At 50.9% G+C, this 15,744-nt stretch overlaps 1 protein-coding gene across 2 annotated transcripts in view; it reads left to right on the top strand.

Moving 5' to 3' along the window:
• Positions 1-255: 255 nt before the first annotated feature.
• The window catches only part of LATS2 (large tumor suppressor kinase 2), a 44,053-nt gene continuing 28,564 nt past the window's right edge, over positions 256-15,744 (top strand). The window contains exons 1-2 of one of the 2 annotated variants that reach the window (XM_082364914.1): positions 256-722; positions 10,157-10,703. In XM_082364914.1, the coding sequence (XP_082221040.1) occupies positions 10,365-10,703 (339 nt within the window). In that variant the 5' untranslated portion in view covers positions 256-722; positions 10,157-10,364. Of the gene's footprint in view, positions 723-991; positions 1,160-10,156; positions 10,704-15,744 lie in introns of those variants that run through there. The other variant, XM_082364915.1, reaches the window with a different exon arrangement.

Below are 15,744 nucleotides of genomic sequence, written 5' to 3'. Positions count from 1 at the left end.
AAAATTTGATTAGGTGTCTCGCACATAAATTGTAAAGTCCATTAAATTCCTTTTATTTACGATATATTTCTTTCAGTTAACTATGTTTCTGTCGTTGAAGACAGAGCAAGGGCAGTACCTTTACCTGCACACAAAGGGAGGAGGGGGCCAGCCCCGGTGGGGGTGCAGGGGGAGGGAGGCCTGTCCCGGTGCGAGCGTCCGGGGCGCAGGTGAGGGCGGAGGCGGCGCCGTGCCGCGCGTCCAGGTGAGCCTCGCGGGGGGCGGGGCGCAGGTGAGCCGGATCCCGGCGCTCAGCGATGGCCGGGCCATCGGCGCGCGTGGACCCCGGGCTGTCCCTTGGCAGACAGTCCGGAGCCCGTCCGCGCGGGAGGACGCGGGACGGCAGCGCCGCGGGGGGCACGGCGGCTGAGGGCGCGGGACCCGCACGGACCGGCGGACGGACGACGGCCGGGCCCCGCGCCCCCTGGGCGGCCGGCGGGCGCGGGCGGGGGCGGCGCTGACGCGGCGGTCACGTGGCGCCCCAGGAATGCCAACAATGTAGCGAATGTCCCGCTCGGGCTGCGCGCTGGGCCGCGGCGCGAGCGCCGGAAGATGGGGCCGCCCGCCCGCCCGTCCGCCCGGCGCCCCGCGTCCCCGCCCGCCGGCCGACCCCGGGCTCGGCGTCCCACGCGAGGCCCCGGAGCCGCGGGCCAGGCGGCCGCGGACGGCGTAGACGGCGCGAGGTGAGCGGGGCGGCGGGGTCTGGATCGGGACTCGGGACGCGGCGGCGGGCGGGGCCGCGCGCTCGGGCGGAGGGGGGTCCGCGCCGTCGGGCCACCTCGGCCCTCGGCCCCTCGCGGGCAGGTCGTCCCCGGATGGAGGCCGCGCCGCCCCTCCCCCTCGCGGGCCGCCCCTCCCCCCGGGCCGCGCCCCCGGGTCTTCCCCTCCCCCACCTTCCCCCACCCCCACCCGGACCCCCGTCCGGAGTCCGGCCTCCCGCGGCGCCCCCCTGCCCTCGGCGCCCGCCGGGCTCCGGACGCGGGTTCTGACCCGGTTCGCAGCGCCTGGCGACCCGGCGGAGGCAGGTGGGGCCGGGGAGACACGTGCCCCGCCCGCAGGCCTCGGCGGGACCCGGACGGTGCGCGCTGTGTGCGGGGTTCGTCGTGTGGACGGATTACACGTACGTGGGGGGCAGGGGAGGGGGTCTCCCTGGACAGGAGTCCAGACTTCAGAACTCACTAGCCCGGGACTGTGTGAGACCCAGCGCTTGGCAGGTAGAAATGTAGTGGCCAGACAGCTCTCTCCCCAAAGTGTTCAGCGAATACGTGCAATTGTAGAGGAAAGATTGCCCCCATTTTACTAAGAAACTTGAATGGAAAGTCACAAAATGTGTGATGTTCGCACAGGTGTTCAGTTTGAATTTTAACCTGGGGGTTGACAGGCCTTCCCTTAGTAATGGAGAAAGTAACTCCCGGCCCATTATTAGGGAAATTCTGCTCAGGAGAGCTTGATTCAGAGTTTTAGTTGAATCTCAACTCAAATCCCTGCGTGATGGATCACCATTTTTGAGCTCTCAATCAAGAGACTAAGCTACTTTGTATCTTTTAAAAGTTTTTTCTTTAGCAAATGTATTAGTCAGAGAGTAACAGAAAAATCTTCAAAATAAGAATGCACAGACTGTTTAAGAAAGTCTGTTTTAAATTATCATTAACAAGACACTGTGTTATTCAGCCTCTCATAAAATTTGGTCTCATTATCCAGGTATATAGAGCACTGTTTAAAGAATATGCCAGCATTCCTTTGAAATTAAAATTGCTGAACATTTAATGAATCTCAAAATGTCAAGCAATGTAAAATGATATCTGAGCAGAAGCTGTCATGAAAAATTATTAAGGTGAATTATGAGACTCTCGGAATTTTTGAACCGGAAAAGATTCTTCTAGCCTCTCCATCTAATTTGAAATCGTTTTGACTTAGGTGTAAATGGGAGCTGTACATATTTCTTTCTTTCTTTAGCAAATCGCAGGGTTGGGGGAGGGACTTTCCTTTGGTGGGAGGGGAATGTTTTTACAATAAGATGCCTTGTTATTTTAAATGATGTGTTGTAAGTAGCCAGCCCCGGGCTCCTAAATCCCACTGCATGTGTGGGTTGGGCGTGAGGAGAGGTGTTGAAGCTGATAAATTCGCCGTAAACACCCAGGAAGCATTTGGGGGAACTTTGTGGGGGTGTTCTGATTTGTATTGGAAAAACCAGACTAACACAGGTTTTGAAAAGCTGCTTTTATGTTTTATTTCATGGTTATAATAATGTGAAACTTCTAAATAATGTTCCTTACTGACTTTTAAAAAATAAAAGGTTTGAAGAAATACAGAAGATAAGTTAACTGCATTTACTTTGTTTTGACTGTAAATCTGCTCTAAAAAGGAGCAAAATATTCTGATCAACAGAATGAAGAGCTTGGGCTTGAACATTTCTAGAACATTTCCGACTTCCAACATGAAAAATTCCCTGAATCTCCTTCCTTTTTTAAAAAAAGCCTATTGCTTAGTAATTCCTATGGACAGAACTGGGCCTATGGACCCTTAGTAAATTCCTATGGACCCCTGGTCCCGAGTCCAGGGGTCACCATCCCATTGCGTGCTGGTGGCTGAGGCTCTGTGTGGGGCGGGGAGTGGGCTTTATTACAGAGAGCACCTGTGACGGCTCCCAGAGCCCGGAGGTAGCCCTGTTTGGCCACTCATGTCACTAAGTGTTAGTGTTAGTACTTTTGAGCCTAATGCTGTTTGATTTACAGTTTCATTTTGAAAGTATGATTAAAACAAGGTAATGCTGGAAATAAAGATAATAGTTACGGTGCTAAAATTAGGGTGGAAACTTGACATTGTTTAATGTTTGCCGTTCACTCTACGAAAGCTTTATTTCGCTTGCCATCTCGACCACGTCAACCTAATAGTGACAAGTGGTTGTTTAAGTTAATTAAATACTTTTTGTTCATATGCCAGTATTTGACATTCATAGGAGTTTTTCTGGAGGACAAGGGACAACTCTCATATTGTGTAGCAGTGGTTTGTGTCTACTGTTAACTCTTCCGATGCTGTGGCGTAGAGCAGATCCTGGAGTCTCTGAATTCGTTAGCACGGTGAGAATCTTTTCGAGGATGTAAGCTGGCTTTTGAAGGGAGTGGGCTTCTCTTTGGAGTACTGACCTCCCTGTCTCCAGGCCGTGGTCTTGAGCAGGAGTGCTAGGGACCAGCTTGTTCCTTTTACTAATTCACTCCATCCTGTCTCACGAGCGTCACTCCTGTGTTTTCAGTCAGTGTACCCAGACGCACCTGCCTTGCTCCCCAACGTTATCTGCCTGTTCATCTTTTCTATGTTTGAGCCTTTTCACAGGAAGTTCCGGACTCCAAGAATAGCTTCACACTTCCTCCATCAAATCATAGCCCTTGCGCCTTTCCACCTTTGGTGAAGCGATCCTTTCTCTGGGAGGTTTTCTCCAAATAGGCCTGTGCACTGGGATTCCTTGGATGGTCATGTATCACCTCTGTCCACAGCAGTGACTCTCCAGTGACATGGGTGGTCCAATCCCTGGCCACGGAGTTTCCGAAACTTGGAGGGGAGAGGATTTCACAGGAGGTGAGGCTTCTCAAAGAGTGAAAGCCCCTGCCAGGGTGTGGAATGGAATATTAGGAGACCCATCCCGTTGGGTTGCTTGCTGTTATGATTGCTACAGAGAACAGGTGATAAATTTATCTATAGCATGGTCATTCCACGTGGTCATCTTGAGTACAAACTTCTATGGCTCCATTTTTTTATGCTGCTATTCATAACGTGTGTCTCTAAGTGTATATATGTGTATATCTATATACACACATATATATATATATATATATATATATATATATATATCATACAGATATCATGTACAAAGCAAATAGGGCATGTGGTAGTTTGTTTTCCCTGGATCATGAACTTATTTGGAGGTGACGCCCAGTTCTACCTGAGTGAATGCATATAATGTCCAGTATAGCATTTGGCACGAGTGGGAGACCTCTGTACCCGCTGAAACGTTGTGATCACGCTCTTGGTTGGAGAGACGTCCTCAGGGGCCCTCCTGGTGAGGGGTATCCCCTGTGCGGGTTTCCTGGCTGGGGCAGCCCTGGAGAGGTCCATCAGCCCAGTGGTTTACGGTTCTGACATTCAGCATCTGGCTGCAGGCCTGGCTCGGCTGCCTGATTTAGTTTCAGCTTTGCTAGTTAGTTATAGTAAGGATATGATTTAAATAATAACTGGAATTTTAGGTCCAAGAAATACTGTTTAAAAAAATGCCAGCATGTGTCCTTAGTGCGGGTCCTACGGTCCGTGGGTTTGGTTGGTTCCTTCGTCGGTTGGGGCTGAATGTGTGTTTGGCAGCCAGTGTGGGTTGTGAAGCACTGGGAGAAATTAGAATAAAAATTCTTGAACATCTGATAGCATTTTCCAGGATTGGTTTAAGAACTAGAATTGGGTTTGGTAGGGCCAAATTAAGGGATGATTAAAATATTGCTCTCATATTAAGTTTTTACAGGAGCCACCTATACTAAGAATAGGATTTAGTAGTTGTCACAGCTCCAGATGTGAAAATGAGTTGTTTTTGTCTTGTGAGTTGTATTGCAGTTTTTGTTTTTGTTTTTCTAAGAGGCATGAGAGAATAACACTTCACTGTTAGGAGGTAATACAGGGGCTTTCTTTGCACATCGAGAGTATTGCAGTTTTAAAATTCCAGTGTCTTGTAGTTTCTTTTACTATTTTATTTATTTATTGGCTGAGTTGGGTCTTGGTTGCTGCACGCGGGCTTTCTCTAGTTGCGGCGAACCGGGGCTACTCTTCGTTGCGGTGCGCGGGCTTCTCACTGCGGTGGCTTCTCTTGTTGCAGAGCACGGGCTCTAGGCGTGCGGGCTTCAGTAGTTGTCGCACACGGGCTCAGTAGTTGTGGCTCGCAGGCTCTAGAGCGCAGGCTCAGTAGTTGTGGTGCACGGGCTTGGTTGCTCCGTGGCATGTGGGATCTTCCCGGACCAGGGCTCGAACCCGTGTCCCCTGCATTGGCAAGTGGATTCTTAACCACTGTGCCACCAGGGAAGCCCTGTAGTTTCTTTTAAAGTATGTTTAAATCAATTGATGATACCTAAGAAATTTCTAAAATTAGATTACTTTGCTTGCTACCCCCATTTTTTTTTTTTTTTTTTTTTGGCCACACCGTGGCCTATGGGATCTTAGTTCCCCAACCAGGGATCGAACCTGGGCCCCAGTAGTGAAAGCACAGAGTTCTAACCACTGGAGCACCAGGGAATTCCGCTACCCCGATTTTTTAAAGACCCATCCATGAGGCTTTAGGGTCGTATTTGTAAAATTCTTGATGAGAGAGCTTATTAAAATGATACAGTAGTGTGTCAGAGGAGCTCATTTCCAGCTGCAGTCTTATTTTGAGTGATGAGTATTCTCATGAAAAATGCTTTCAGAAGTTCATAATTTCACCATGAAATCAACTGTCATCAAACTAAAGTCTAAAATACAAGGTCTCAAGCTGCGAAAATACTTTCATTCTTTGTGTAACTGAAGGAAAGTTTCATCCTTACCAAATTATTCAGGCAGGACCAGTTTGCCTGTAGGTGTCCTACATCCTCACCTAGGAAGCCAGGTATGCCCAGGAGACCGTGGTGGGAAGGCGATGAGAAGGGGGTGGGGTCTTCCCGCCCCCCCCCCCCCGCACGCAGGACCTTTCCCAGGCGCGGCTTTAGGAGGTATCCCTGAATAACTCTTTCAACTTTCCTTATGTTTGAAAATTTTCATAATGAAATGTTGAGGGGGAGAAAAGAAAAGAAACCAGGACGTCTGATCCGGATTCTGTTTGGGGGCACCTCCACCTGGTATTTCTTAGCTCAGGTATAAATACAGATGTCGACACAGAAACGTCTGGTCTCTCCCGCGCTGCTTGGCTTTATAATTGGAATGTTTGTGGGACACACAGGCACTTAAACCCCCAGTATTTGCAGGCGCATGGCTGTGGGAAGCCCCTCCCCGTTGTGTGTTTCTGTGCCCTGGTGGAGCGCAGAGGGGCAGGAGGTTTGCCCACCGTCAGCACCCAGTCCTGAGGCCCGGCCTTTCCTGGTGTAGCTGTGTGTAGCGAGGGAACGTGATCAAACGCTAGCTGGATGTGAGCAGTTAGATGACTTTGCATAATGCCCATCACTGTAACCATTCCTAAGTGTACAGTTCAGCGGCATTAAATACATGAACGTTGTCACTGCAGTCAGCACCGCGGTCTATATTCCAAACTTTTTCATCGTCCCAGACAGAAACTCTGTACCCATTAAACAATAACTCCCCCTCCCCCAGCCCCTGGTGACTCCAGTCTTCCGTGTCTCTCTGGATTTGCCCCATAGGAGTGGATCACACACTATGCGTCCTTCGGTGTCTGGCTCATGTCACGCAGCGTAATGTCCTCAGGGTTCATCCACGTTGTAGCAGGTGTCAGAACTTCATTCCTTTTTCTGGCTGAGTAATATACCGTAGTCGTGCAACTTTTTATAGTGGTTTTGTGTAAATGTCAGGAACACTGTGTCTGAAACCCCAGAGAAGGGGCACCGTGTTTTCCGAGGGCCGTCCCCGTCCGCAGCCCGTGCTGCGTGTTCTGCCGAGAGCGCCGTGGGGCAGGTTTTACCCCGAGTCCGGGATCGCGGGGACAGACTCGGACGCTTCCGGGCAGCGGGCGGGGGAGGCCCTGCCCTCGTGGTGCCCACAGTTCAGCTGATTCAGGAGGAAAGCGGGCACACTTGACAGTGCTCTGGGGGGCTGTGGGTGGCCCGCAGGGTCTCCGGGGTTGGGTGGGCGGGAAGACCCTCTGCTGTGGGTCACAGCTTTCAGCGCTTCTCCCTTTTAGAGTAACTCCCAGGGAATTTACTCAGAATCCTCCTCGCGGCCCCACACCCTTCCCTCTGCCGCCGTGGCCAGGCAGGGAGGCCGGCCCTGCGTCCTGGCTTTGACCTTCTTACAGCTCTTTTTCCTTCTCCGTGGACCGTCTCCAGGGGCCAAGTGGAGAGCAGCTTTACCAGTCCTGCCTGTGTCGCCTGGCGGCGGCCTGAGGCCCATCACAGCCCGCTGCCGCTCTGAGGACTGCCGCTCACCCGCATAACTGTCCCTGGCCACCGGCGGGGTCGCTGCTTCTCACCCAGGCCCCTGTCGTCCACCTGGAGTGCCCCAGCCTTGTCCCTCCCAGCCCTCTGTCCAGTTGGCTTCCTGACTCAGCTCTCTAAAGGGCGCTTGGCTGTGTCACTCCTTAGCTCGGCCGCAGACGGTGGCTCCCCGTGGAGTCCAGACGTGGCCGTGATCTGGAAGGTCCTCCCCATCAAGCCCCTGGGCGCCTCCAAGCATCATCCCTCCAGACTGCAGGAAAGGCCTCTCGGCGGCCCTCACGCTGGTGGAGGAGCCTGTGGACGGCGCGTTCCTCTGCTCCTTTGCACGTGCTGTTCCCTGGGCTGGAATTCCCGTCTTCCCTGCACAGACGTTTAGTTCTCTCTACTGCGGCGCTCTTTCTGACTTTCTCCTGTATTCTCCCATTTGTCAGATGATTCTTTTTCTCCTCTTGGGCATCCTGTCTTTGGAGCAGTTTATCTGCCTCCCTCACGCGCTCCTCTCTCTGCACTGTGGCCGTTTGCAGGGGGGATGGGTTGGGGAGGGGTACCGGAAGGACCCTCCTTCACATCGGTTATGTATTGCGAGGACAGTAGGATTTATGACTTCTGTATTTCCATTTTCAAAGGAAGGGAAGAGAAGTAAAGATTGGAAACGGAGTGGTTTGTGTGAAGATCGTAGGAAAAGGTACAACTCCTGTCCGTTCTCAGACTCCAGACGTGCTCAGCAGCTCCTTGAGAATCTGTTCATTTCTGTTGGAATGTGAACTTGTGGTTTTAGACAGTTAGGTGTTTCAGAACAGATGCTTAGACCACGAGGTCACTGAGAATGAGTGTGGGTGCAGTGTGCCCCATTTTACACCAGTGCAGCAGGGCTCTGGGCTCGGGTCCACGGCCCGGGGGCCTCAGCTGTGTCTCAGCCAGTGGGTCACTATCGCATACTCAAGGGCATTTCAGCGACTTTAACGTAGTAGATGTTGTGTTTAAAAATGCGAATTTCATGTTGAAAATTTTATGTAGCCTGCTTCTTACTTCCTAAATAGAATCTTCTTGTAGTTACCGTGAGAAAGGGGACAGGGAAAACCTTTTGAGACCTTCCATCTTCCCATCTCTAAGAAAGGAATAGTAATTTTATATCATTTTTTCAGGTTTACTGTTGTATATGGTAATGTAATAGAGCTATGTAAGTTAATTCACACGAAGCGCTTAGAACAGAGCCTGGCACTTAGTAAATACTGGATAAACATTAGCTCTCTCCCCACCCCAGTGGGGAAAAAGGGGTGAAAAAGGCTGTGAAGCACGGTTCCATCTTACAGTTTCTAAGTTCCTCACTGAAAGAAGCCCAGACCCCTGTGCCCCGCTCCCTGTAAAGGGTGCTCCAAGAAGGGATCAGTTTTCCTTTGTTCATGAAAACTCAAAGTGATTGTCCTTCACTGTCTGCTCACGGGGTTCTGTGGTCACGGCCACGCGGGCTGCCTCCAGGGCAGGACGGCTCAGGACGGAACAGCAGTGACCACGGGACGCTGAGCCGCACTCTGTGCCCACCCGCTGCTGCCACCTGTTGGGCGGAGGGGAGGGAGGTGACCTCACCTGTCCCAGGCTACGCAGCCCTGAGCCCCTGAGCCAGCTGCTGCCGGGCAGCTGGCAGCTAAGGGCAGCGTCAGGGCTGGGCTCGCCTTCTGACTGCCAGCGTGACAGCACTCAGTGAGTTAGCCGGGAGCAGGTATCATCACTGTGGGGAAATGCCCTTGTGACAGTGAGTTCTGTACAGAGAGGCTGCTTCCATGCTGAGGGGTGGGTGCCGCACACAGACGACTTGCATCTACACAGCGCTTGTTACTGTGGTCACCGTGTGACCACCCACATGCTGTTACCAGACCCCTCTGTGCAAGTGTTAGTTTCCACAAGCGAGACATTCTCACGTTTTTATTATTTATTTATTTATTTATTTATGTTTGGCTGCATTGGGTCTTCGTTGCTGCGCACGGGCTTTCTCTAGTTGTGGTGAGCGGGGGCTACTCTTCGTTGCGGTGCGCAGGCTTCTCATTGCAGTGGCTTCTCTTGTTGCAGAGCATGGGCTCTAGGCACGTGGGCTTCAGTAGTTGTGGCATGTGGGCTCAGTAGTTGTGGCTCGTGGGCTCAGTAGTTGTGGCACTTGGACTCAGTAGTTGTGGCTTGCAGACTCAGTAGTTGTGGCACGTGGGCTCAGTAGTTGTGGCTCGTGGGCTCAGTAGCTGTGGCTCGCGGGCTCTAGCGCGCAGGCTCAGTAGTTGTGGCGCACGGGCTTAGTTGCTCCGTGGCATGTGGGATCTTCCCGGACCAGGGCTCGAACCTGTGTCCCCTGCATTGACAGGCAGATTCTTAATCACTGCGCCACCAGGGAAGCCCCGAGACATTTCTTATTTTAGTATTTAGGTCAAAATGCCGGTAAGAAGTTGACCACTTTATAAAAAAAACAGGGGAGTCGTGACCCTCAAAGTCTTGTAACACATCGTGTGAACCTTGAGCGTGACAGGCTGTGGTTTCTTTCAGGAGGTTCGGGAGGGTTTTATAAGAAAGAGTTCCCAAGATATGGAAGGACCACCGGTTGAGGTGGGTGGAGAGGTTTGTTAGTCAAGCTGTGGGGATGCAGGGCGTGGTGTGGACCAGCCGCTGAACCCTTGAGCTGTGGATTTCCAAGTGAAATCATATTATAAAGGAGAATTTTAAATGAGCTGTCGGTTGTTAATACTGTTGTTCTTGCCCAAAATTGAGTATTTATGAGAAAGTATTGGCTTGTGGAGCGGTATGTCATTGCAGATTACACGTTACAGGAGACGCCTGGGGTGGCCCTGCCTGTCACGTGCTCTAACCAGAGTTGAACCGTATCTTTATCTTTTCTGAGAGGTGGTGTGTTCTTCCTTTATCTTTCCAAGTGGAATATTTTCAGGATCTTTGTCCATTTCTGAAAAATGTCATTGACATTATGTGGGAACCAGAAATGAACACCTTCTCATTTTCCTTTTCAGGTAGAGATGATCTTCAAAATGAAGTCTCTGGAAAATGTTCGGTTCTCTGCAGGAACTACAAAAATGGAAGGAAAGAACATTTTCAAAACAACATTGTTGTGAAAGTGTGTTTACAACTAACTGATACTGTTGACGGTTTTGTTTTCGTTTTAACTAATAAAACACTTTAAGAAGATTGTATTTATGGTCAAAGGAAACTGGACTAACCATGCGGCCGAAGACTTTTCCCGCCACGACCTACTCTGGGAACAGCCGGCAGCGGCTGCAGGAGATCCGCGAGGGGCTGAAGCAGCCACCCAAGACCCCCGCCCCGGGGCCGCCTGCGGGGCCGGGCAGTGACGCCGCCCTGGACGCCAAGGCCCTGGGGGGCAAGGACGCGGCCAGGCAGCAGCAGACGAGGACAGCCCCGAAGTTCGGGCCTTACCAGAAAGCCCTGAGGGAAATCAGATACTCCTTGCTGCCCTTTGCTAATGAATCGGGCCCTTCGGCCGCTGCAGAAGTCAACCGACAAATGCTGCAGGAACTGGTGGACGCGGGCTGTGACCAGGTGGGTGGACGCTCCCGGGAGGCTGCCCAGCTGGGGTGCAGAGGAGACCAGCAGAGGTCCCTGGAGAGGGGTTTCTAGGCTACAAACCCGAGGCCCTTTCTGCGTCCCGTTGCACTGTTTTCCGCCTTCTCTCCAAAACCATCTTGTTAGCTGCTTTCCTTTTCAGGCAAGATCCAGAGATTTCTCACCTCTCCTGTGGTTGTGTCACGTGCGCTTTCTGTCCTGTCCCTGTGAGGATGGGAAGGCTTTCCCACGTAGCCCTCTCCTTGGGGTTTATTTGGCTTATTCTGAGCTGTCATGGGGAAGAGACTGGCTTCCTTGAACTTGTGTTTGGTTTGTGCATTTTTTAACTCAGCTAAGGGGAAGGTTGGTTAACATGAGTTGGCTCTTTGCCTCTGTGTTCTCCTGTTTTAAAGGGTAGCATCTATGCTGTTAGAGGAGACGTAACTATGTGAAGGGAATGAGAAAGACTAGAAAATAAAAAGCTTGAGAAATCATCAAAATGGTGGCAACACAGTCTGACTTCTCACTGCTTAAGAATAAAGGCCAGTTAATGGAGGAGACATCAATTACACAGAAACACACACGGGGGCCGTGCGTTTACGATCTTGTGCTGTTCACGTGGCTGAATAAAGTCCGAACCGAGAGGCAGGACCATATAAAATGGAGCTCATGTCCAACCAGGTAAAAATGTGTCCGTGACATGTAACTAGTAAAAATGTAACTGTCTTATGAAATGGCTTCTGAAAGCAAGCGCTGTATCACCACCTGTCGTGTGAAAGTCAGAGCTGCATGAACGTGGAAATAGACCAGGCACGTCTGCCTCCTTGCAAACTGAGTAGGATTTCATGCGCAGAGCACATCAGGATGGCTTGAGCACGTCTAGTTTCTTAGAAACAGCCTAACTATGTACTCCTGGCCTCACAGTCACGGGAACTGGGAGGAAAGAGAAACAACGCCCTCTTTTATTTCCAAAAGCTACCTCAGCCCTCTTATAGTTTCTTACCGGAGAACTTACATTTCTCAGATGATCTGTTTGGGAAACTAGTGGCGCTGTTTTGTGGGGCTTCCTTGACCCTTCGGGATGTGCTGGGATTGACCCGGGTAACGAGCTGCTTTCGTGAAGCCCAGGCTGTGAATAGCGGGTGCAGAGGGTTAGCAGTGTCGAGCTGACAGCACAGCCACGGCCTTTCTCTCTGTGAAAATATGAAGCTGTCCCCTGACCAACAGAACTTGATGCTTTTGAAGATAGGATGGAGCCATCCCAGGGAAATAGTGGGTGAGACTGCAGATACTCAGCCCAATAACAAAGCTGAAAACCTTCTGTAAATCACTTGCAAACAAAAGAGGTAATCAGAGCCGCTGTTCTTGCAGTTGTGATAAAAACAAACAAATCAGGCAAATGATCCAGGATACAGGTGGGATCTCATTGTGGTAAAATCCATTCGTGATCATTACAGTGCAAGAAATAATGAAGCTGGTGCCATTTATAGTAAAACACAAATATGGTAAAATTAAGGATCGGGACACCCATAAGTTCCCATCAACATTTAATTTATGTTAATTGCTAGTAGAAAAGACTCTTTACCCTTTTAATGCTCCTGAAATAATCCGTCAGTTTGGTGTATAGTGTCACTTTATGACTTAAAACAACTCTGCCTTCGCTCTGACCCTCCAGCTCAGACTTTTTCTGGCCTGCTTAGGGGGTACATTTGCTTTCAGAGAATTGTGGTTGGAAAGTCATTATGTGAACCCAAATAATGTGAGAAAAAGATCAGCAGTACCTCTAGAGTTGTGAGTCTTGGATAAAGCAGGTGATTAGAATTCCCGTGTAACAGGTATAGAGAATTCCTGTTGGTGTAGCTTTTCCCCTTGTCTCCTATTGTATTGCCTTTTAATTTAGGTTCAGTTTTGTTTTCTTATATTTTGAGTTTAAATGCCATTTTAACCCTATATTTATAAGAATGGCAATAAACTCCCAGTTTTCCCAAGGTCTTATAGGTCCTTGTTGGTGATAACACACTTTTATATGCAGTGTTTTATCTATTCCATGTGCACACACATTTTTTTCCCCATTTTATTGGGACTCTGATTCAGTTTCTGGAAAAAAGTGAAAGACTGTTCACTGCGTAATGGTATAATGTATGTCAAACGATGTAATGTTCATAAATCTTTTGCACATAAATCACTAAAGACTTATGAAAATTTCTATAGGGAAAACAAAGAGGCCAATAGGTTAATATTTCTTAAGGAAGGAGCTGTTCTTTAAGTATAGATTTAAGGAATTGGAAAGATACGTTTTTGATTATGAGCATCCTGCTTTGTTTCATTGGGTAGTCTCTTATTAGCACAAGTGATGATTTAAATTTAGCTTTTACTTTATCTTTCTTATAAAATTTAGTTTCACTTTTTCTTTTAATCTTTATGGTTCCAAACGACCATATTACCAGGTGTTCCCTCTTTTTCTTCCTGATACAGTTTTAAAAACGGCTAATTCAGATTTGCAGCGATGTTAATACGTGTGACATTGCTGCTTCTCGGAGGCACTGATTTGTGTCCGCCTGCTGCATTGTGGCGGGTTAGCGCGGGTAGGGTGCCCTTGGGACGGGCCTGCAGCCCTTGGGGCTCCTCGGAGTCTGTGTTGGGGCCTTGGGAGAGCAAGGATGCTCATGGCTCCTGGGCCCTTACAGCAGCTGAGCGCTCCATCACGGTGTGTCCCCAGAGGGGGACTTAGGTGAGGAATTTCTTTCAGACGGAGTCCTGGGCCTTGTTGGTGCTTTTTCCCTGTGGATGACCTGTGTCCTGACCCTCCCCGGCCTCCCTCCTCGCTCTGCCGTGGGCGGTGCTGAGTCCAGGGCTGTGGCCTGGCGCGGCTGTGTTCCCCTGGTCCCGAATTTCTCTGTTGGTATAATTTTCCTAATCCTGACTTAATCCAGTTTTCCTCACTTTATTGTATGTATTTAAGTGATTAAGATCTTTAACTAAATGCAGGTAGGAAGAAGTGTAAACAGACAAATCGATTTATTATGCCCAGCTCGGCCTGAGGAAGAAAGCCGGTGGTCCGGAACCCGAGCACAGCAGCAAGTAGGCTGGGGTGATTTGGTCAGTAGGAAAAGGGAGAGAATTCTTGGCAGCCTCAAGCCAAAAAGTGCCGAAGAATCACGTTTCTCAGCCCGTCATACAGGGTTCTCCTTGACCCAGGTCCTTTTGCAGAGGCCGCGGCGCTGGGCGTGCTGCTGTCACGGGAAGGACAGGCCGTGGTGGTGGCTGTGACTGTGTGTCCCCGCGCTGCTCTGAGACCGCGTGGCAGCGGTCAGAGCGGGTTCCAGTTGCGACCCCAGTGACTCGGGCTCCCCCTGCCCCGGCAAGTGTGCTCGCACGTGCCTGTCACACATGCTTGAGCGGAGGGAGGACAGCGGTGCCCGCGGAGGGGCTTCCTCCTCGGCGACTTGGTCCTCTCCTCTTGCCCCCCTCCTCCCCCCGGCCGCGCTTGCCCAGCCCCCCTTCCCCCAGACAAGCTCACGCCGGGGCTCTGTGGACGTGTCACACTGTGTCGGCGGTGATGCCATCTCCCCTCATCCCCGTCCTGCAGGAACCCTGGTTCTTGCCTCCGGGTTTGAGCCGACCCTGGTCAGACCGCCAGGCTCCGTTGTTTCTTCTTTTTTTCTTTTTGGCTGCACTGCACGGCATGTGGAACTTCCCCGACCGGGGATCGAACCCCTGTCCCCTGCACTGGAAGCGCGCGGTCTTAACCCCTGGACCTGCAGGAGAGTCCCGGGGTCCGTTGTTTCTAACTCGTAGGCCCATGGTTGGCCGCCCCTCTCGGGGCTGGACCCGCGAGTGTGCCCCGCGAGCGCGCCCCGTGTGCCCTGGAGGCCCCGCTTGGCCATGGGGCTGTGCCCCTCAGTCGGCAGGAGCAGTGATGGTGGGAAACGCACGCTTTGCAGAGAGGATTCCGGGCGCTGGTCCACTAAACTGTCCCTCAAGTCTCAGGCACTGGCACAGACAGAAGCCCAGCTCTGCCTCGCCGTCCGTTATCAGGAAAGGGCCAGGGGGGACCCTGAGGGGCGCTGATGCGAGGCTGCCATCCCTGCATCCTGGTGACAGGTGGCCTCGGGTGGTCTCACTCTAAGGCCGGGGTTTTGCTAATGAGGGAGATGCAGGGATTCAGGTGACTCGTATGTTTCCTCCTCTTCCTCTGGAAAGGGGACTGGTGTTCAGGGTTGTCACTGCCCTGAAATATTAATAAGAGCAGGAGGAAAAGAGAAACACTTGAGTTGAGGAATGTCAGTCCTGTAACAGGAAACTGTCTTAACAATGACTGTGGGTGTAGCAGCCTTTGCCTTTTCCCCCTCTTTTTTTTCTTTGCTTTTTTTTGATTTTCAAATTAATTTCGGCCCTGCCGAAAGATAAACTATACCTTTCTAAATAGGATTTAGAGTTACTTTCACAAGACACAAGCAAATCATACCTTTGTGTCGTACCTTCCCCCAGCCTTCCCCAGGTTATTAAAGTAGCGTGTGTTCACTGCATACTTTTGGAAAATACAGAAAAGTATAAAGAGAAAATAAAAATTGCCTGCAATTATATCAGCCCAGATATGACCACTCTGAACATTTTGGTATAAAAGTGGCCAAATTTTTTTTCTAGTTAAAGGAAGTTAAGGGACATTATCGAGGAGCGACGTGCCCAGGGTGACAGGTAGAAAAAGGCTGATCACAAAGCAGCACGTACAATATGATCCCAGTTCTTCTGCTGCAGAAATACACGCGTTGACTCTCTCCCTGCTCCTTCCCGCTCAGCTCTCCCACCAGGCCCGCGACCGCAGGGCTCCTCTCCCCAGCTGTTCCCCTCACAGAACCCTCCGAGCAGTCACTCTGGAAAGGAAGGATCCTGTCCTTTCCCTCCGGAAACCTTCCCACTGTGCTGGGGACGAGTTCTTGGCCTCAGGTCCCGCCCTTTCCCGCGGTCGACGCCCTGGCCCCGCCAGCTGGGTGGCCTCTTCTCAGGCTTCCCAACTCCAGCCCCCCCTTGCCTGGGT

This window comes from Balaenoptera borealis, assembly GCF_965194805.1.
Source record: "Balaenoptera borealis genome assembly, chromosome: 18".
Lineage (NCBI taxonomy): Eukaryota > Metazoa > Chordata > Mammalia > Artiodactyla > Balaenopteridae > Balaenoptera > Balaenoptera borealis.
Note: the sequence above shows the minus strand (reverse complement) of the source record. Positions and strands in the feature narration are given on the sequence as shown.